This window comes from Delphinapterus leucas, chromosome 3, assembly GCF_059928025.1.
Source record: "Delphinapterus leucas isolate spDelLeu-1000000601 "Yukka" chromosome 3, BTC_Dleu_Yukka2, whole genome shotgun sequence".
NCBI classification, from domain to species: domain Eukaryota; kingdom Metazoa; phylum Chordata; class Mammalia; order Artiodactyla; family Monodontidae; genus Delphinapterus; species Delphinapterus leucas.
This window is the reverse complement of record NC_143131.1, coordinates 151825727-151848675: the sequence shown is the minus strand read 5'-3', so window position 1 is coordinate 151848675 and position 22949 is coordinate 151825727. Positions and strand designations below refer to the sequence as shown.

Here is a 22949-nt window from a genome sequence, read left to right as displayed (position 1 = left end):
GTTATTCAAACAAAAGTTATTCAAACATTCAGACCTTACATCTTAGTTTAAAACTTTTTTTGAAGTATAATTGATTTACAACACTATATCGGTTTCAGGTGTACAACATAGTTATTCAATATTTTTACAGGTTGTACTCCATTTGAAGTTATTATAGGCACTTCCCTGGTGATCCAGTGGTAAAGAATCTGCCTTCCAATTTAGGGGACACAGGTCTGATCCCTGGTCGGGGAACTAAGATCCTACAGGCGGCAGGGCAACTAAGCCCGCGTGCCACAACTACTGAGCCCATGTGCCCTGAAGCATGCAGGCCACAACTAGAGGGAAACCTCCACACCACAACGAAGAGCCCACGTCCTGCAATGAAAGATCCCGCACGCCTCAGTGAAGATCCTGCGTCTCGCAACTAAGACCCAATGCAGCCAAAAATAAATTAAATAAATAATAAACCTTTGAAAAACTAAAGTTATTATAATATATTGGCTCTATTCCCTGTGCTGTACAATATGTCCTTGTAGCTTATCTATTTTATACACAGTAGTTTGTACCTCTTAATCCCGTCCTCCTATTTTGCCTCTCCCCACTGGTAGCCACCACTTTGCTCAATAGACTTTACATATTAGTTTTGATTCATTTCATTATTCATTTTCATGAGATATCTGGGAGTTCAGCAGCTTTCAAGATTTCGAAAGGGGGAATTCCCTGGCAGTCCAGCGGTTGGGACTCTGGGCTTTCACTGCCAGGGACCAGGGTTCAATCCCTGGTCTGGTATTTAGGAACCTGCAGGCCTTGCAGAGTGGCCAAAATAAGGAAAAAAAAAAACGATTTAAAAAGGGAACATGGGGCTTCCCTGGTGGCGCAGTGTTTAGGAGTCCGCCTGCCGATGCAGGGGACATGGGTTCGTGCCCCGGTCTGGGAAGATCCTACACGCCGCTGAGCGGCTAGGCCCGTGAGCCATGGCCGCTGAGACTGCGCGTCCGGAGCCTGTGCTCTGCAACAGGAGAGGCCACAACAGTGAGAGGTCCGCGTACCGCAAAAAAAAAAAAAAAAAAAAAGGGAACATGCAGTCGATTGTGTATTGGTTTTATGGTTTGTAGAAATGCCACGTAGTTGGGCACATTTCTATGGCGGTGGGGGAAGAGCTAGTAGTTAGGAAGGGTGTGGGCTGGGTTTTAGGAAGAGGAAGATACATAAAGATGGGTTTTCTCTTAGCTTGTGTTCCTCCAAATGCAGAGCCTGAGACAAGGAGTTGCATGAGACTTGTTTTGGGAAATGATCCCAAGGGACAGGTGTGGGGGATTGAGAAGGAGGAAAAAACAGTCCAAGAAATATCATGAAATTGATCAGTACTGTGGGCAGCTGAGCTTTGATCCCACTGGGGACCCTCTAAGGAGCAATGCAGAACGTGCCTCAAAATTATCCACCTGAGAGGTGGAGGAGGGGAGTATGCACTCGCTGCACTCACTGGTTCCTGTCTTTCAATGCGCCAAGGCTTACCCCCTGGGGTGTTAACTCCCTGGAACTTCCATATTTGCTCAGAATTACTTGGAAGGCTTGTTAAGACACAGATTGCTGAGTCCCACTACCAGAGAACCTAACTCAGGTAATTCTGGGCTAGTTGCTGAGAAGTTTTATTTCAAAGAGGTTCCAGATGATGTTGATTCTGCTGGTCTGGGGTCCTTACTTTTGAGAATCAATAACTTAGAGGTTTGAGCTTTGAAAGGTGACAACATGGGGGAGAAGGAAAGTTGACTCAAAGTCATGGAGTTGTGAGCCAGCATTCAGTGTTCTGGAATTGCAAGTGTTTGGCCACGTCTGGTATGTTTTGAGAGTGACGAGGAGAGACTGAGAGGTCAGCAAGAGCTAAATGGTCAAGAACCCTGAATGCCAAGCAAAGGAACTTCAACTTGATTCTGTAGGTAATAGGAGCCATTGGAGAATTTTAAGCAGGGGAGGATTCTGTTTCTATTTATGCTTCAGAAAGAGCACAGTGGTCTGGGTAGAAAGGGGTGAGCTAGGGGGACATGACCATAGAAGTCTACAAAATGAACAGCCTGATCTTGGCACTCGTGGGGACGTGGGGCCTCTCTTAACGAGCATGATGGTGTCACAATCCTTGATGTGCAGTCTGAGAAGCTATTGATTCCACAGTTTCTGGCCCCGGAACCTGAGTATCTGATCCTCCATGTAAGGTCCTCCAGCCTCTTCAATCTTCTCTTTCAAGTCGTGGATGGAGTCATCAGGGTCAATGGTGTAAGGCTTGCCCTGGCCACTGGAGTCCTTCATGAAGACCTGGATCTCAGGGGGGAAGGTCTCCAGCACCTGGAGGCTCCTGAAAGGAGAGACAGTGGTGTCCACTGGGGCCACATGTCCTCTTGTTTTCATAGTTTTGCCTTTCCCAGAATGTCATATGGTTGGAATCATCCAGTGTGTAGTCTTTTCAGACTGGTTTCTTTCAACTAGCAATATGCATTTAAGCTTCTTCCATGGCTTTTCATACATCACCACTCACAGTAACAAATTATTTTTTTCTTGTGATGAGCGCTTTTAAGATCTACTCTCTTAGCAACTTTCAAATACACAGCAATATTGTTAGCTATAGTCACTACATTATACATGACATCCCCAAGACTTATTTATCTTATAACTTGAAGTTTGTACCTTTGGTCCACCTTCAGCTATTTCACCCACCTCCCACCTCTGGCAACCAGTCTATTCTATGTATCTGTGAGTTGTTTCTTCTTTGCTTTTAAAGATTCCACATATAAGTGATCTCATACAGTATTTATGTTTCGCCCTCTGACTTAATGCACTTAGCATAATGCCCTCAAGGTCTATCTGTGTTGTCACAAATGGCAGATTTCCTTCTTTTCATGTGGCTGAATAAAATTCCATTATCTATCTATCTATCTATATCTATCTATCTATCTATCTATCTATATCTATATGTCACATTTTCTTTATCCATTCACCTGTTGGACACTTAGTTGTTTCCTAGTCTTGATTTGCCTATTTTATTTTATTTTTTTACACACACTGCATGACATGCGGGCCTTAATTCCCTGACCAGGGATCAAACCCATGCCCCCTGCAGTGGAAGTGTGGAGTCTTAACCACTGGACCACCAGGGAAGTCCCCTGCTTTGCCAATTTTAGAATCAGGTTATTTGTTTTGGTTTGTTTGTTTGTTTTTTGCTATGGAGTTGTTTGAATTCCTTATAGATTTTGGATATTAACCTCTTATCATACATGTGGTTTGCAAATATTTTTTCCCATTCCTAGGTTGCCTTTTCATTTTGTTGATTGTTTCTTTTGCTCTGCAGGAGCTTTTTAGTTTGATGTAGTCCCATTGGTTGCTTTTTGTTTTTGTTGCTTGTGGTTTTGTTGTCATACCCAAAAAATCATCACCAAGACCAATGTTAAAGAGCTTTCTCTTTATGTTCTCTTCTAGGAGTTTTGCAGTTTCAGGTCTTACATTTAAGTCTTTAATCCATTTCAAGTTAATTTTTACAAATGGTGTAAGATAGGGGTCCACTTTCTTTGTTTTGCATGTGGGTATCCAGTTTTCCCAACACCATTTACTGAAGAGACTATCTTTTCCCTGTTCAGTATTCTTGGATCCCTGTCAATTAGTTGCCTGTATGTGTGTGGATTTATTTCTCGGCTCTTGATTCTGTTGCATTGGTGTATGTGTCTGTTTTCATGCCAGTACCATACTATTTTGATTACTCTAGCTTTGTAGTATAATTTGAAATCAGGAAAAGTGTTGCCTCCAGCTTTGTTCTTCTTTCTCAGGATTGCTGTGGCTTTTGAAGTCTATTGCAGTTCCATACCAATTTTAGGATTGTTCTTCCTATTTATATAAAAAATGTCATTGGAATTTTGATAGGGATTGCACTGGATCTGTAGATTGCTTTAGGTTGTATGGACATATACTCTCTGCGTGAGATGTGCATGTAAATGATTTGCCTAAGACTTATTAAAGCAAAACAAAAAAAGTCAAAGAAACTGCTACATTAGAAAATACTAAACATGTAGAGTATGGGCGGCTGGTGTGTGCTCGGGATGACCCAGCCCCCTCCAGGCCAGAGAGGTGGGTGGGAAGCAGCAATTACAACAGACAAGGATGACCCTCCCTGTTTACCCCTCCCTCTGGGCCCATTTTCTTCCGGGCTGCATCGTTTAAACTCAAAACACACTTTTAATATAGGGCCCTTGTAGCCATCTTGTTGTGCTACTCTTCACAACCCATGAGCAGGGTCACAGGAAACTGTAAACGGGTCTGGCTTTCCATGTTACCACTCATACAAGCCAGTGCTTTTCCCACTTGATCTACAGATCACAGACACGTGAGGATTATGCAAAAGAACAAGAACAAAGCTTTATTATAAGTTTCACATCGAAACAGGGTCCACACGAGGTCCAGCCTGGGAGGAGGTGGACACTGAGGGCCTCGCCACAAAATTATTGGCTCAGGCCAACTTCCTCCTCTTAAACCCCAAGGTAATGAATCGTGACCCGGAGGAGAATGACTTGGTCGATGGCCCAGCGGTTTGTTGTCCAGCCAAGCGCTTGGCAGGTGATGAGGGGGCCCTAAGAGCAAGGCTGCACCTTGCTGTGCCCACTGCGGAGCTGGGGCTGATAGTAGTAGAGGCCGGAACCGACACACCCCTAAAGTCAGTCTTGGCTGGGCATGGGTTGCGCCCTCCGCTGGAAGTAGGGGGGCCCTGCCTGGGTGCGCCCACGGGGATGTGACCTAAGATGGGCCCTCCCGTAACACTGAGAGCTGCAAACATGCAGCTCAGATCTCGGGCAGCCGCTCTGCTCCCAAAACCCAGCTGTGTGCTGGCATGGGTGCCCACGGTGGAACTTGTGGATGATGAACCCACAGAAGATGTTTGTGCGGGGCCGCCCGAAGCTGGGGGGCCTGGAGCAGAGGCAAAGGCTGAAGCTTTCCTTTTCCTATGCTGGGGAGAGCTGCCACAGGCGGTGGTTCCTCGCTGCTGCCAATCAGGGCCCCCAGGGATGTGACTTAAGATGGAGGCAGTAGTGCCTCCAAACCCAGGCTTCTTCTTAGGGCTGGGTCCCGTGGTCACCATGGGGTGGCTCTGGTGAGGAGGGCCCCAGGAGTTCAGGCCCACGCTGCCCCCTTTGCTGTGTGTGGTGCTCGGGGGTCCCCTCGTTGCTGTTGTAAGGCTGAGAGCTGCAAACATGCAGCTCAGATCTCGGGCAGCCGCTCTGCTCCCAAAACCCAGCTGTGTGCTGGCATGGGTGCCCACGGTGGAATTTGTAAATGATGAACACCCAGAAGATGCTTGTGCGGGGCCGTCCGAAGCTGCGGGGCCTGGAACAGAGGCAAAGCCTGGAGCTTTCCGCTTCCTATGCTGGGGAGAGCTGCCACAGGCGGTGGTTCCTCGCTGCTGCCAATCAGGGGCCCCAGAGATGGGCTGGGTAGTGGCTCCAGGCTGCAGAGGAAATCTCAGAGTTTGGGTGCGGGACCTGAGTGCAAGCAAGCTGGTGGTGACTGTGACTGAGGATGTGCTGTCACTGGGGGGCGTCTGCCGGGCCTGGGTCGAGGAGAAGAGGCTCCCACTGGAGCCAGGGGCGGACCCCAAGAGGAGAGGATGGGAGGGTGGAGTGGTGTCCATGGGGGTGACCTCAGGGTCAGAAGCGGCCTGGGGTGCCAGGCCCGCAGATGTGCCGGGTGAGGGTCTGGAACTGACAGTACACGTAACGGGCAGGCTTGGGGAGGGGGCAGTAGGGCTGGTGACGGGAGGGAGGTTCTGTGGGGTGAAGACAGGAGAGTCCACACACATGGGTTTCCTATGCTGGGGAGAAATGCCCAGGTCCCCGATGGCATAGGTCTCACCCCGCAGCGCACTGTTGATGCGCCGGAAGGCTGCTTGCTTCTCCGAGTCTAGGTCTTCAGCGGTGACCCGGAAACCCGGCTCAGGGGCTGGGGGCAGCCTCAGAGGCTCCCCTCGCCGGTGCGGCAGCAGAGGAATCCTGCGTTTTCGGGGCCTGGGACTGTCAGATGTGCGGGAGCCCTTCCTCCAGGGTCCTTTCTGCCCTCTTGCTGTCTCTGCATTTTTGTCAGGCTGGCTTTTCCTCCGGTAAACCACCGGAGCTGCAGAGGGCGATGGAGGGCCCTCCTCGCCCCCTGTCTTTGTAGACTTCTGGGGCAGCCCTTGCGGTATAGCGGGACCCCTCCTTCTTTCCACTGGCAGGAAACCTCGGGTGGAGCTATATGAGCTCGTGATGGCGTTTCTTTGGGGGCAGGAGCTCATACAAGAGGTCTGCTGTTTCCTGGCGGATCTGTCCTCTGCCCACTTGGCGTGGAGGTCTCTCTGCAGAGGTCCAGACCTGGGCACGAAGAAAGAGCCCCCCAGGGGCCTAAATGCAGATCGTGCGTCCCCGGTGTCATTGGGGCCGCTTCTCTGGTCATCGTTCCTCACTGTGACTGTGGGGACTTCCTCCTGCTTGGCCATCCCTTGCCCCCTCTCTCCCAGGGCCCTCAACACCGTCTTCTCGGTGCTGTAGTTCGGGACACAGCTGGGTGTCGTGGCCGGCACTGGCTGCCCCTGCGCCACACTGGCAGTGACTGTGTCCACTGCGGACACTGAGCTGCGGGACGTCGTGGAGGTGCGAGCACCCATCACTGCCTTCTTCCGATGGCCTCGCCTGAAGATGGAGATAAGGATCCCCATAAGGAGTGCAGCGTCTGCGGGATGGTAGAATGGGGTCTCAGAGACTCTGTGGCAAAGCGCAGATGCAGAGTCACTGGACACTTGTGGGCTGGCCTGCGAGTGGGTAGCCGGCCATAGACAGCTGGGTGGCCCGGGCCGGCCACGGGAAGTCGGTGGGCGCGGGGAGCGGGCTGGGGGCAGCCGAGCCCTCCTGGCAGGTGCTGGTCCCCCAGTGCCCGGGGCGGGGGTGAGGGGCAGGGCCTACCTAAGTAACTGCTCCTAGAGAACTTAGGTGAGGTCGGTCCGTGGATACAGAGCTGGGCTCTGAGCACTCTCCTTCAGCTGCCAACTCGGCCAAAAGTGGAGTGCGCTCTCTTTGGCCTGTTGCCTTTTTATACTCTGAAACCTGTGAGCGAACAATGGGCGTGCGTTGGTGGGGCGCAACAATTTAGGGAGGGGTGGCGCATGCGCAGGGTACACGTCAGGCCCTGGGGCGCACAGGTGAGGATGCGCGCCCCTGGACCGTCTAGCGCTTCTGAATCCCCCGGGGGTCTGAGGGCTGGAGGTGTTTGCCTTGAGGGTGATGAGCTTCTTGGCAGGACAGCTGGCCCTTCTCCCCTGGCCGCGCCCCAGTGCTGTCGGGGTAACTAACTGTACTGGACGGGATCCCCGCCCAGCAACGTGGAGCAAGGTTGCTGGCTGTGCAGCTCCCACAAGAGGCGGCAGCTTTGGCAGCAGCGCCTCTGCGTTCCCCTGGCGCCACTGGAGGGGAGAGCCGCTAAGAACGGAAGTGCCCACACCATCCAGATCCTGCTGGGGTGACACCTGAAGTGGTGGCCAGGGCTGGCTGAGAGGGCCATACTTACCATATGACCCAAAAACCCACTCCTAGGCAGTTAACCAAGAGAAAAACTTTCCACAAAACACAAATGTGAATGTTTTAGCTATCTTGTCCACAATTCCTAAATATAGGACTATTGAGGTTATCCAATTTTCTTGAGTTTGTCATTTTTTAATTGTTCTTGGAATAACACTATGTATACGTATTGTTTCACAGTCTAGAGTTAATATTTTACCAATTAAATAAAATTCAGAAGGCTTACATCCATATAGATTCTTTTACCTTCCACTCTTTGTTATAGCTGTCATATGTGTCACCTTTATATGACTTCAACGCCACCCTCTGAGACTGTGGTATCCTTTTTTCATACATATACAGGGAACTCCCTGGCGGTCCAGTGGTTAGGACTCAGCACTTTCACTGCTGGGGCCCCGGCTTCAGTCCCTGGTAGGGGAACTAAGATCCCGCAGGCCACGCAGGCGTGGCCAAAAAAAAAAAAAAGTCATACATATATAAAATAATGTAAGAGGATAATTTTTCCAGATACTTGCCATTTTTGTTGCCCTTCCTTTGTTCCTGAAGTTGCAAGCTTACTTCTTTCTTGTGTCATTTCACTTCAGCCTGAAGAAGTTCCTTTCATGTAATGTTTTTATAGCAAATTGTCTGGTGATGAATTCTCTTAGTTTTCTCTCATCTCCATCAGACTTCATTTTGGCTTTTGTTTGGCTTTCAGTCTTTAAGGATATCCTTGCTTTAAGGATATCATATCCTGGTTTGGTCTTTTCCTTTAATACTTTAAAGATGTTATTCCATTCTTTTCTGGTCTCTGTTTTCTGATGAGAAATCACAGTCCTTCAAGTTGACATTCTGTGATGTATAACAGGTCGGTTTCCTTGACTGCTTTCAAGATTATTCTTCACCTTGGCTTTTTTATCAGATTGTGTGTCAGGGTGAGGCTTTCTGAGCTTAGGTCTGTGTCTCGAAATCAGTGACGTTTTCAACTATTCTTTTCCTCATATATTTTCTTCTGCACCTTTCCTTCAGACCCTCCAACGGCACAAAAGGTAGAACTTGCAATATTGTTTCACATGTCTCTGAGACTTAATTTTTGTTCAGTCATGTATCCTCTTTGTTTTTCAGATTGTGCCATTTCTATTGATCCATAAGTTTTCTGAATCTTTCCTCTGTTTTCTCTGTTCTGTTATTCAGCCCATCCAGTGAATGTTTGCTTTTGGATATTGCAGGTTATTTCAGGGCTGGGTCTGTTGATTGCATTTTTCTCTTGAGAATTTGTCACATTTTCCTAGTTCTTTGTATGCTCCGTTGTGTGATTTTGGGTGGTATCCTGGAAAGTTTGCTTATTATGTTTCGAGACTCTGGTTCCTATTAAAATCCTCAGGAGATTGATACTTTTCCTTTTTCTGTGCTTTTTATTAAGCAATTCATGAACCTATGGTCAAACAGGTACTGTGCCTTGTCTTCTGAGTTGTTCCAGTCTTGGTGCAGTTTTCAGGACACTGCTGTGCTGTTTGTGTCCACATGGTGCACGTACCACTCAGGGGTTAATCTCGGAATTGAGTGGCAGTTTATACTGTAGTTCACTTCCGCAAGCCTCTATTCTGCCTCGTTGGCTCTGTCTGTGCATGAGGCTCAGGGGGATCCCAGGACTTATGTGGGCTCGTACACAGACCTAAATAATCTCCTCCTATAGCTCTCTCCTCTTTGGAATTCTACCCACATTCTCAGGCTTCAGGGGCCCCTCCTACATGTTCCTTAAAGTGTTTAAGCCGCCATGCTGTCATGCAGTTCCCTATGACCAGGTTGACCTTTCAGGTGAAATAGCAAGAGAAAAGAAAGGAAAATAACGGCATGCCCCCACACTCTTCAGACAATAGGAGCCTCTTAACCTGTTCCTTTGTCCAGAGACACAGGCCATTTCTCAGTGAAGGCCTCTGCCATCACTGAGGTTGCAGGGGAGATGTGGTAACTGGGGAGAAAAAGACCAATGGGGATGACCCCCTCACTCCTCAACATCCAAGCCCCCCACTTTCTCACTTGTCTGGCTAGAAATAAAAGGTTGATCCCATGGTTTTAACTTTCAGCTGTTGCTGGACTTTGCGTGCCTTGCGTAAGCTGGGAGACAGAGGCAGGAAAAAAACCCACCATAATCACCCTGTTACGGGCTGTTATTCAACTTTGGACTTCCAGGCCCCATCTGCCTGTTAGCGTTCACTTCTTAGAGTTTCAAGTGCATGCTGTTTGTCCTCTATCTTGCTCCATGCGGCTCTCAAGCCCTCGTAATATGACCACAGTTCTCGTGCCACATGTAAACATTCGAACACTTTGCAGATACTGAATTAAAAATCTATTATTTACATTGACTCCACCATTTTTATTTTCCTGGTGTGTTCATTAGAAAATTCAAAATTACATATGTGCCTGGCATTATGTATTTTTTGGTGAGCAGTGATCCAGAGGATGGAAATGTATGCCTCCTTCGACTCCTTCAACTTAACCCCACTCTGGGGCAATGTCCCAGCCAGGCAGAAACTGCAGGTGGAGCTGGAGACCTTGAAGAGTTTGGCTATACTTCCAGCTCAGCCCAAAGCCCAAGGATGATTCTGGACTTTCATTCTGACTCGTGCATTTCAGATCTTTCTGGGTTTGGACCTGGTATATATGTCCCTCCCAGCCCGCCCTGCCTGCCCCTTCAGTTGTCACCCCAGCAGGATCCGGTTGGCTTGGGCACTTCTGGTTTTTTTTTCTTTTTTTTGCACTTCTGTTCTTAGCGGCTCTCTCCTCCAATGTTACCAGGTGGGAGGGCAGGTGGACGCACAGGCGCTGACGCCAAATCTGCCACCTCGGGCGGCGGCTGCTGAGCCAGGTACCCTGCTCTCCAGCTTTCCTGCTCTGGTGGCCGGGGACCCATCCTGTACAGTTAGAGCCGGCCGGGGGAGAAGGGGCAGCTGCCCTGCCAAGAAGCTCATCACCCTCAAGGCAAACACCTCCAGCCCTCAGACCCCCGGGGAGATTCAGAAGCGCTAGACGGTCCAGGGGCGCGCATCCTCACCTGTGCGCCCCAGGGCCTGACGTGTACTCTGCGCATGCGCCACCCCTCCCTAAACTTTTGCGCCCCGCCAACGCACGCCCATTGTTCGCTCACAGGTTCCAGAGCTGCATCCCAGCAACAGGCCAAAGAGAGCGCACTCCGATTTTGGCCGAGTTGGCAGCTGAAGGAGAGTGCTCGGAGCCCAGCTCTCTATCCAAGGACCGACCTCACCCAAGTTCTCTAGGGGCAGTTACTTAGGTAGGCCCTGCCCCTCACCCCCGCCCCGGGCACTGGGGGATCAGCACCTGCCAGGAGGGTTCATCTGCCCCCGGCCCGCTCCCCACGCCCACCAACTTACCGTGGCCGGCCCGGGTCACCCAGCTGTCTATGGCCGGCTATCCACTCGCAGGCCAGCCCACAAGTGTCCAGTGACTCTGCATCTGCGCTTTGCCACAGAGTCTCTGAGGCCACATTCTACCATCCCGCAGACCCTGCGCTCCTTTCTGGGGGTCCTTATCTCCATCTGCAGGCGAGGCCATCGGAAGAAGGCAGTGATGGGTGCTCGCACCTCCACGACGTCCCGCAGCTCAGTGTCCGCAGTGGACACAGTCACTGTCAGTGTGGCGCGGGGGCAGCCAGTGCCGGCCACGACACCCAGCTGTGTCCCGAACTACAGCACCGAGAAGACGGTGTTGAGGGCCCTGGGAGAGAGCGGGCAAGGGATGGCCAAGCAGGAGGAAGTCCCCACAGTCACAGGGAGGAACGAAGACCAGAGAAGCGGCCCCGATGACACCGGGGGCGCACGATCTGCATTTAGGCCCCTGGGGGGCTCTTTCTTCGTGCCCAGGTCTGGACCTCTGCAGAGAGACCTCCACGCCAAGTGGGCAGAAGACAGATCCACCAGGAAACTGTAGACCACTTGTATGAGCTCCTGCCCCCAAAGAAACGCCATCACGAGCTCATATAGCTCCACCCGAGGTTTCCCGCCAGTGAAGAGAAGGAGGGGTCCCGCCATACCGCAAGGGCTGCCCCAGAAGTCTGCAAAGAAAGGGAGCGAGGAGGGCCCTCCGTCGCCCTCTGCAGCTCCGGTGGTTTCCCGGAGGAAAAGCCAGCCTGACAAAGATGCAGAGGCAGCAAGAGGGCAGAAAGGGCCCTGGAGGAAGGGCTCCCGCACATCTGACAGTCCCAGGCCCCGAAAACGCAGGATTCCTCTGCTGCCGCACCGGCGAGGGGAGCCTCTGAGGCTGCCCCCAGGCCCTGAGCTGGGTTTCCCTGTCGCCACTGAAGACCTAGACTCCGAGAAGGAAGCAGCGTTCCGGCACATCAACAGTGCGCTGCAGGGTGAGACCTAGGCCATTGGGGGCCTGGGCGCCATGCAGCCTTCCTGTCCCTTTCTGCTGCCTGCCGCAGGGGCTGCTTCTCCGCAGAAAATGTTTCATAGTTATTTCTATGTTAATATGATCATGGTACATTAAAATGTATTAGTGCTTGCCTGTGAACACTAAGGTCACTTGACTTGTAATTGTCTATGTTGTTCTATATTTTTGTGACTAAAGGCATTACTTGGGGGAATGAAAAGAATATCTTGAAGCGATTTTGGCTTTTGATCTGCCACTAACTCCTATTTAACCTTAATTCAGGGGTCGGATTCTTTGACCCAAGGAAACAGAATAGTATAAAAAGAAAGAATGTGAGTGTCAGATGGTGGCAGTGATTAAGTACAGCAAGAGACGCCTTTGCAAAAGTTACTCTTGGTCCCAGAAGACTCTCACTTAGCTGTGTGACCGTGGGCAAGTCACTTCACCTAAATCTCTGAATTATAGGGCTGTGCTGATGATTTAAAAGTGACTGAGCACGGTGGACACTCGGAAATCCTGGGTTCTCAATAAAGCCACTGCCCTGCTCTTTGGTCCTTTGGCATTACTATATTAGTAAAATTTATACTTGACAGTAATTTTAGCTTAAAGTTTATTTTGTCTATTTCATCTCAGGCTTTTGGCTAAGATCAAGTGTAGTATCTGTTCTTGTCAATTTAAATAGCAAGAGAAAAGAAAGGAAAATAACGGGCATGCCCCCACACTCTTCAAACAATAGGAGTCTCTTAACCTGTTCCTTTGTCCAGAGACACAGGCCATTTCTCAGTGAAGGCCTCTGCCATCACTGAGGTTGCAGGGGAGATGTGGTAACTGGGGAGAAAAAGACCAATGGGGATGACCCCCTCACTCCTCAACATCCAAGTCCCCCACTTTCTCACTTGTCTGGCTAGAAATAAAAGGTTGATCCCATGGTTTTAACTTTCAGCTGTTGCTGGACTTTGCGTGCCTTGCGTAAGCTGGGAGACAGAGGCAGGAAAAAAACCCACCATAATCACCCTGTTACGGGCTGTTATTCAACTTTGGACTTCCAGGCCCCATCTGCCTGTTAGCGTTCACTTCTTAGAGTTTCAAGTGCATGCTGTTTGTCTTCTATCTTGCTCCATGCGGCTCTCAAGCCCTCGTAATATGACCACAGTTCTCGTGCCACATGTAAACATTCGAACACTTTGCAGATACTGAATTAAAAATCTATTATTTACATTGACTCCACCATTTTTATTTTCCTGGTGTCTTCATTAGAAAATTCAAAACTACATATGTGCCTGGCATTATGTATTTTTTGGTGAGCAGTGATCCAGAGGATGGAAATGTATGCCTCCTTCGACTCCTTCAACTTAACCGCACTCTGGGGCAATGTCCCAGCCAGGCAGAAACTGCAGTGTGTCTTGGAGAAGGTCTTTTGCATTGAGATAGTAGGATGCTCTTTTAGCTTCAAGAACTTGGATGTTGTTGAGTTTAACCTGGTATAAGTTCAAATTAGAGTGTTTTAATTTTAGGATGTTAAAGGTAATCCCCATGGTAAACACAAAGAAAAGAGCTATAGAATATTCCCAAAAGGAAGTGAGAAAGTAATTTAAATATTGTATTGTAAGAAATCAGCTAAACACACACAACGAAAGAGAGGAATGCAGGAAATGAGGGGCAAAAAAGCTTTGGGCAGATGGAAAAGAAACAGCACAATAGCAGAAATAAGTCTTTTTTTTGTCAGCAATTACTTTAAATGTAAATGCATTAAACTCTCCAATCAAAATACAGAGATTGGCGGAGTAGGTAAAAACATATGATCCAACTATATGCTGTCTACAAGAGACTTACTTGAGATCAAGACTCAAGCAGGTTGAAAGCTAAAGGATAGAAAAGGGAATTCCAAACTCAGCGAGAAAACTCAAATAGTAACCAAGAGAGCAGGAGTGTCTATACCAATATCAGACAAAATAGACTTTGAATTTAAAATGGATCAAAGAGTTAAATATAAGAGCTAAACTATACAAATTTCTGAAGAAAAAAAGGGATAAATCTTCATAGTCTTGGATTTGGCAATGAACTCTTAAATATGATAGCAAAGGCACAGACAACAAAAGGAAAAAGAAATTGGACTTTATCAAAATTAAAATCCTTTGTGTTTCAAAGAACACCATCAAGAAAGACATAATACAACCTTCAGAATGAAGGAAAATGTTTGCAAGTCATATATCTGATAAAGCCTAGTATTCAGAATATGTAAAGAACACTGGCAACTCAACAATAAAATGTCAAATAACCAAATTTTAAAAACGAGAAAAAGAATCTGCACAGATACTGCTCCAAAGAAGACACAAATTGCCAATAAGCACATGAAAACATGTGCAAAATTATAAGTCAAAATTATGCAAACTGAAACCACAGTGAGACACCACTTCATACCCACTATTGTGCCATATAATTTTTTTAAAAACAAGCGTTGGCAATGATGTGGGGAAATTGGCACTTTCAATCATTGCTGGTGCAAATACGAAAAAGAAAATAGTTTGGCCGTTCCTCAAAAAGTTCAACACAGAGATACAATATGGCCCAGGAACTCCACTCCCAGGTATATGTCCAGGAGAAATAAAAAACATACGTTCACACAAAAACTTGTACATGAGTGTTATATTGTCGTATCATTATTCATAATAGCCAAAGAGTGGAAACAACCCAACTATTCGCCAACTGAGGAATGGAAAAATAAAATGTGTTATATCCATACAATGAATATTATTCAGCCATTAAAAGGGTGAAGGACAGATACATGCTACAACCTGGATGCACCTTGAATACATTTTGCTTACTGCAAAAGTCAGACACAGAAGTCCGCACATTGTGTGGTTCTATTCATATGAAAGGTCCAGCATAGGAAAATCAACAGAGACAGAAAGACCCAGGGCTGGGGTGAAAGGGGTGGACAGAATGAGAATGACTGATACTAGGTATGAGGTTTCTCTTGGGGATGATGAAAATGTACTGGAATTAGAGATGTTGATTGCAAAACCTGAGTACACTAAAAGCAGCTGAATCACACAGTTAAAAAAAATGTGAATTATATCTCAATCAAAAGATAATATGACAACCTTTTTATAGTCATTACTCTTGATCAGTTTCAGGATGGAATTCTCACAGTGACTTCAATGGAGTGGCTTGTATGGGATGATATTTGAGGCTCAACCCTTTGGGACTAGATGTTCATTTTGAGCTGTTGAATGACGGTGAGGGCCAGCCAGTATATTTTCTTCACGGAGGATCAATCCCCATATGGTATCCTTGGTTTGAATCCTTGTCTTTTTCTCTTCATATTCCTGAAACAAGCTCCTAGGAAATACATTCACAATAGTGAGAGGTGTTGACATCTTCCTGGCAAAAGTCTTATTCACAGGTGAAACTTCAGATCTCCTTATTACTAGCTGCCCGGGGAGTCCCCTGAATCAAAGTAGGGCTTATGAAGATGGACCTTGCATTTTAGCGTGCACTTAAAATACCCAACAGGCTGATCACATGGGGAAAATAACTTTATTTACATGAGACAAGTACAAAGTCAGCACAACACAATGAGGGAGAGTATGGGTGCTGGTGCCTGATGGCCTGAAATCAAATCCTATTCGAACGCCATGTGTACCTGGGAAGGTTAGTTACTTAGCTCTTCTGTTTCTCAGTTCCCTGGCCAGGGATATGGAAATATTAGTAGGACCTGCTTATTCGTATTATGTTCTGAGGCTAAAAATTAGTAAATACAAAGCCTGAAGAAAAATGATGGGTACTTCATAAGTGCTACCTACATAAATGTTCAAGTATTAAATGCCTGGAAGAATAAGTAGGTTGTCTCCAGAAAGGGCACCTAGGAGGCTACAAATAGGAGGATAGAGCCTACTTTTTCACATTGATGACACGAGTAAGAAGTTTTAGAGCTCATGGAAAGAATATTATTTCTTGTGATGCACTGTGGGGTGGGCAGAGTAGGGGCTGTGACCCATATTTTATGGTTCAGGGCACTGAAATTTAGACAGATTGAGTAACTTGTCTAGCGTCACAACACTGATGAGTGATGGGTCTGAGGCAGGGGAGGGACAGAGATTCCGGAACACATGGACATGAGATCATACCCTGGATACACAAACCAAGAGCTCTCCTCACTCCCTTTCCCACATCCTCCTGCCCCAAGAATGCTGCAGGGAGACAGCTGGTACTCGGAGGAGGTGCCTGGCCCAAGAGAATGGCTCAAACCTGGACCCACCTCCTGGCTCTACGTTTCAATCCCTGACCCCAAATACAGTGTCTTTCCCCCAAATGCAGACCCCCTGATGGACCAGGGTATCCAAATATGTGTGCATCTCCCCTCCCTTCCCCCTCAGCACTTGATTCTAGCAGCTGATTTGCAGTGAGACTTCCTGGTGGTCAGGTGACCACCCTGAATGACCAGTAGTCTACTTGACTCCCTAACTGACTCAAAACCCAGGACATTCCAAACCAACTGCCCACATGACAGTTGCACAGAGAATTAGCATCATCTTCAACTGATCAAACCCGGATGATGAGCAGTTAATATTCATTAGCTGGGAACAGGGTCTACTGGGCTCGTGTTTTGGTGGCTTAACACATGAAGGTTACAGGCCCCCAGGGTCTCACTGACTAGAAACTGACCAATCGTCTGAGCAGCTTGGACTAAGGCCTGGCTAAGAGCGGGCAGTGGCTGCACGGGCTCTGAGTGGGCACCTTCCCTGCCCAATCCTCCCTCAGCCAGATCCAGGCTCTGCTGTACAAACTACAGCCATTGCTCCTGAATCTACCTGCTGGTATTAGTTCCACAGTACCTTCAATGGAGTGGTCAGTGGGGGTGCTATTTGGGTCCCTACCCTGTTGTTTGGCCAGATGCTGATTCTGATGTGCCTGAACCACCGCTGCGGATGGCCAGCAGATTATCTTGATCACAGATGATATTCTTGTGCATCCTGTGTTTGATTCCTTTATAATCTTCCTTTTCTTCTTGGTACCCGAGTCATGATCCTGGAAAACACAACAAAAACTGAGAGAACTATTGATATGTTGCTGGGAGAAGACCATGCAGAGGTGTCAATTCATTCCCAGGTCACACGTCTGTTCTCTTTGTTCACCAGCCTCCTAGGGGAGTCTAGGGGAGTCACGTGAATCGAAGCTGGGCTGAGAAGAGGGTGTTGCAATGTGGTGTGCACTTAAAATAGCCAGCAGGCTGACTGCACGGGACATGACTTTATTTAGTGAGATAATATAGAAAGGGAGCACAGCACAGTGACCGACAGAGTGGGGGCTGGTGCCTGATGGTCTGGATTCAAATCATACCAGAAGCCACATGAACCTGGGAAAGTTATGCAGACCCTCTGTCCTCAGTTCCTTGTTCTGTGATAGTGGAAATGTTAATAGGGTCCACTTATTAGTATTACATGATGAAGCTTAATACAGCAAATCAGGTAGACCCTGATGAAAAATGATGCTTACTTCATAAGTGCTACCTAAGTGTTCAAATATTAAATGTCTGGAAGAATAAGCAAGAAATGTGGTAGTGCTGCCTCCAGAGAGGGGACCTGGATGCCACAGGGCAGGGGAGTGGGGAAGGTTATGGGTGTGATGCTTTAGAGCTTGTGAAGAATATCTGTCATCATCTCCTGTGATCCCCACATCAGCCCCGTGGGGAACTCATGGCAGGTGCTGTGAACCATATTTTATGGTACATGGCACTAAAATGTTGAGATTTTAAGTGACTTTCCCGGAGTCGCAAAGCTGATGACAGATGGATGTGGGACAGGAATGTAGTTGGTTCCCTGGGACAGAAATCCCTGAACCTCTGAATCCTCTAGATGGTGCTCTGGACTCCTGAGCCCAGGGCTCCCCTCCCTCCATCCCCCCAAGCCTCCTGCCTGCCCCATGGTTGCTCCAAGGACAGGAGGGGTCTGAGCCAACAGGAGGGCCCAAGCCTGACCCACTGCCTCCCTTACATGTTGATCCCTGACCCCACAGCTCTTAAATATCCCTGAAAGAAGGTCCCTTGAAGGATCAGGGGGTCCCATCTACGTCCCTCCTCCCTCAGCGTCTTCACACACTGGGTGAGCCTCCTGGTGGTCTGACCAGTGGTCGGCTTGTCTCCACGTGGCTCAGAGCCCTGGTCTCTCCAAGCCAGTTGCCCACATGGCACGTCTCTAACAAATTAGCTTGGTCTTCAACAACCAGCCCTGGATGCACAGTTAGTGCTGATTAATCAGGACAGTGGCCTGCTGGGCTGTGCTTGGTGGTTTAGTGGGTGAAGCTGGCGTGCCCCACTGTCGCCTGACTATTGATGTGAGCAACTGTCTGAGTAGCCTGGGCTACGGCCTGGCTGGGGAGGGGCCGTGGCTGCACTGGCTCTGAGGGCGCACCTTCCCTGCTCATCCTTCCTCATCAAAATCCAGCCCCTACAAACTCCTCATCCATCCCTAGACCCTGCAGTGGCACAGGAGAGAGGCCCATGCCCTTCTAGAGGGACCCCTCCATAGCCACAGCCTAGAGACCCCATCCCAGGACTGTCTCTGAGGATGACCCAGGCCCTCCTAATCTCTGTCACCAAATGTTCATTCCACTAACCCGATGGCATTGTCCCTTCTCTCCACGTTCCCACGCAGCGCCCAAACACCCAGTGATCCTGTCCACATCAACCACTGGAAATACCGCCACGAAATCCCAGTTTCCTTCCTTTCTGAAAACCTCTAGGTTTAGACTGCTAATATTTGCTTTTGGATTTTGACATCGACATTCAGAAGTGTTTAGCCTGGAATTTCTCCTGTCCTGTAATATCTACTGCTGGTATGACATCAGTATTCTCCTGGTCCGATGAAAGCAGTGTGGGTGTGTTCCCTCTGTATCTGTTCTCTGGAAGAGTGTGTAGGAGACGGGCATCGTTTCTGTCTTAAATGTTTGGTAGAAATCAGAGGAAGCCACCTGGCCCTGAAGTTTGTTTTGTGGGGAAATTTTTTTGGCATCTCTAATTGAAGTTTACTTGGTGTATTGTACAGGGCACAGATCTTAAGCATAGAGCTTTATGGTTTCTTGTAAATATAAACACATCTGTTACCAACACCCAGTTCAATATACAGGACGTCCCCAGCACCCTGGCCACCCCCTGTCGAAGGGGAGAAGAATAAGTGCTAACTTATTCGGTTATAAGAATGAAGTCAGTTACTCCATGTATATTCCAAGTGCAGTGATTTACACACAAATAACTCAAAATGAGTGTGGCAGCACAATGAGAAAGTAGTGGAGGGTGCTGGAGGGCTGGGAGAATCCAGTCCCTTTGGGATTTCCGCTGTGGAGGTGGGGCCAGAGTAAGGAAGCTGAGAGGAGCTTCTCTGAAGCATCTGGGCTTTTACAGAGGGAAGAACTACTGCTCCCCAGAGTGCAGCGCCCATTGTAATTCACTGAGCCCTCCCTTTGCGGAGGGTGCTTTTCTAAACTTGTGTGTTATTTTACATAGAAATGTTTAAAAAAAAAAAGAGGAGATCAATTTTGTTTGATGTAACAGCCTTTCACTGTTAAAAGTAAGACATATATCTAAAATTATGCTAAATCTGTACAGCTCCGACAGGAAGTAACCGGCACTCACTACCTGACTCAGGAGCGGAGGCGGAGCAGAGAGGCGGCCCTCCTTCCTTGGCCTCGTGTCTCATGTAAGCTGCCAGACGCTGCACAAGCTCCATCCCCTCTGAGTCTCAGGCTGACGCCTCCAGGTCACAGTCTTCACAGGTGTCAGACGAGAACCTGCCACACAAAGGCAGGGACTGGAGTCAGTGGGGAGGTGGGCTCCCTGGGGTCGGTGTGTGGGACCCAGGGGGCTACTCAGACCCTGCAAGTGACTTTGGGCCCTGACATCCCCAGGGCTCACATCCCCAGGGCACTGGGGCCTGTTTGCTGCTCTTTGCCAAGTGTGTTCTGGTAGCAGAGAGACCTGTCCTACAGGGGCGATTTAACCTGGGCATTTGGCCGGGCGGCGTTCGAGCGACTGGTCCCCTGAACAGTGAAAGTGATGCAGAGGAAAGGGGAGGCTCTGGGGCTCCAGGGTGAAAAGTGTGCGTCCCTCCCACCTGGGCGCTGTGAGGAGTGGGAGGTCTGATGACACAGGTGGGAGTAGTGACCCTGTCCCTCCAGCCCACACGCAACACGGCCCATCATGAGACCAGCACAGTGGAAGTGGGCAGAGAACCGCAATGTTCCCTTTTCCCCTAATAATCGTTTTTCTTTCTTTAACACCCCAGCCAAACTTGCCTGTGCTTTTTCATTTAAAAATATCCTGATGCTGTGGTCACAGAATCATAAATTCTATAGCTTTGCTGTATCCCAACATGAAAAGTTTGTAGAAGACACTGCTTTTCAGCATGTAATAAAACCAGATGTATTAGTTATCTAATTTTAAGGTCATAATTAATTTGGAATCCTGGCCCTTTAACTCATCCTAAATTAGCATTGCTTTGAATTGCCTTCATTTTGTGTGTGTGTTGTATTCAATTTTTACACATCTATGAAAAATCTATAGAACCTCAGGTTGAGAAATGGTGCCATGAGGTGACCCAGGCCCTTCAGTGGGGCTCCACAGAGGCTGAGGGGTCCCCAGGGGTTGGGCAAATCCCAGCCAGGTGTGGATCCTGCAGTGTCCCCTACCGGATGACAGGGCTACTGTGTGCCCACAGGGATGCAGCAGCGCTGGGCCAGGTGAGCTGTCTGCTTGCATGAGAAGAAGCCCCGGTTCCTCTGTCCTCCTCACCCTTTCCCCAGGACGCCTGAACTGGGGGGTACCAGGGCCACTCCAGATATCTCACTACACCTGGTGATTAACTGGGGATGTTGTCTGCTGACCTTGGCGGGTTGGGAGGGCAAGGCTGGGTCCTGCAGAGGGAGATGTTGAACCTCACCAGGGACACTCTTTACAAAGAACACAATGTGAACAACACCTCCAGGAGTGATGTATGTGATGACTCCACAGACACCTTCGGCCCCCCATCTAAACATAAGAGCCTGGCATCTTCAGGGATTCTATGGAACGGGGACTGTTCCCTGGCGAGATGCACTCAGGTCATCCTCCAGTTGCCTGCGCAGATTACCACCATTCTCTTCTCTCCACCTTTTTGTTCACATGCAGTGGTGAGCACCTCTGTGCTCTTCTCTGGCTTTTGGGTTTTCCTGAAGCGCCAAAAAAAAAAAAAAAAAAAGTCAGGGATGGCAAGGGAAGCACATACACTTATTTGCCTTCTGCTCTTCCTCCTACCCTCTCCACGCTCACATTTCCTCTTCTTGTTCTTCCTCATCCTTTTACTTCATCCCTTCTCTTGAATCCAGGATGAGAGAATTTCTTTTTTTTTTTAATTGGATGAGTCAGTCTTCTTTTACTTATTTATTTATTTTTAACGTCTTTATTGGAGTATAATTGCTTTACAATGGTGTGTTAGTTTCTGCCTTATAACAAAGTGAATCACCTATACATATACATACATCCCCATAACCCCTCCCTCTTTTGTCTCCCTCCCACCCTCCCTATCCCACCCATCCAGGTGGTCACAAAGCACCGAACTGATCTCCCTGTGCTAAGCGGCTGCTTCCCACTAGCTATCTATTTTACGTTTGGTAGTGTATATATGTCCATGCCACTCTCTTTGTCACAGCTTAACCTTCCCCCTCCCCATATCCTCAAACCCATACCGTTTTTATGCTAAGTTATATTCTACATGTACCTGGAAAAATGTTAAAAAGATTTTTAAAGAACTGCGCATCTATTTTTGCAGCTGATTTGCCTGTTCAAGGCTCGCTAGCACTTTATCCATCTCAGTACTATTTCGCTTAGTAAACAAATGCAGTTACCATAATTGCTGCATATGTGTCTGTGTTCCCTTCTAGGTTATATGTTTTTGAAGTTAGAAACTATATTTATATCACAGCCCCTATGTATGGCACAATATCCATTGCTAATTCAGATTGTGTTTTAAGATATGAGACAAAATTTAAGACTTTTATTATAGTCATAAACATCTAGCAAATCAACCAGAAAATAAAAACTAATTTTCAATTGGTTGGCCAAGAACAAAAAAGGGAGGAATACCTAGTGCAAAATCATATCTCTAATAACTACTGTTGGATTTAGAGCACACACATGCTAAACTTATTTTAAAATATCTTCTTATCAAAGATTTGAGGTTGGACCGGAAAAAATTATATCAGAAGTGAAAATAATTATGTGGTCTGACCAGCGTGGATCACAGAAAGTAAGGGTATACTATATATAAAGTAGATAAACTACGAGGTCCTGCTGTATAGCACAGGCAACTATATTCAATACCTTGTAATAACCTATAAAGGAAAAGGATCTGAAAAAGAAATATATATATATCTGAATCACTTGGCTGTACACCTGAAACACAACATTGTCAATCAACTATACTTCAAGGGAAACAAAACAAAACAAAGTAAGTGTAAAGGGAAGTATAGTTTTATAAATTCACCTCTGATATCCAATGGACCAACTGAAAGAAAACAGAAAGTACAACTTTCTAGGAGACAGGACATGGCCAGCAAACCAGGCCGTTACCCTCGGTAACGGTCATACCTGCCAAAAAATATACAGACTAGCCTGCATTCAGGAATACATAGGAATTCTTCATTTATCTGGCATTGTTAGGCAATGAGGTATTGCATGTTAGGAGAAGTATTTTTAAAATGACAAAATGAAGAGGAGTTGTTTTAACCTTCACTCGGTAATTTTTTTCTAAAATTAAGAAATGTATCCACTGGTGTATTTAATGTTTCCGTGATAACTCGGGGTCATCAGTTCAATCAACGTTTGCATGAATAATGCAAATGGAAACAAGACAGGCATGCTTACTTACTGAAACTGAAAATGACATGGCACTGGCTGGAATAACTGATGAGAGAGCACGAAAAAAGCAAAAACGAAAACAAACCGTGATCAAGAAACAATCAGTCAAGTTCTGACTTTCTGTA

General features: G+C 47.6%; 1 protein-coding gene and 3 pseudogenes across 1 annotated transcript; 2 read left to right on the top strand and 2 right to left on the bottom strand.

The window, feature by feature from the left end:
- Positions 1-202: 202 nt before the first annotated feature.
- LOC149749761 (2'-5'-oligoadenylate synthase-like protein 2) lies at positions 203-19560 on the bottom strand. Its single transcript, XM_089908522.1, has 2 exons — positions 16814-19560; positions 203-2332 (listed from the first exon to the last, which is right to left on the bottom strand). Exons 1-2 carry the CDS (start codon positions 16906-16908, stop codon positions 2137-2139), a joined length of 291 nt encoding a protein of 96 aa, XP_089764648.1. The 5' UTR covers positions 16909-19560; the 3' UTR covers positions 203-2136.
- On the top strand, positions 5442-12799 carry LOC149749762 (putative POM121-like protein 1; annotated as a pseudogene).
- LOC149749763 (U2 spliceosomal RNA) lies at positions 12555-12660 on the top strand (annotated as a pseudogene).
- Positions 15455-22949, bottom strand: part of LOC149749760 (UDP-N-acetylglucosamine--peptide N-acetylglucosaminyltransferase 110 kDa subunit pseudogene) — a 22271-nt pseudogene continuing 14776 nt past the window's right edge.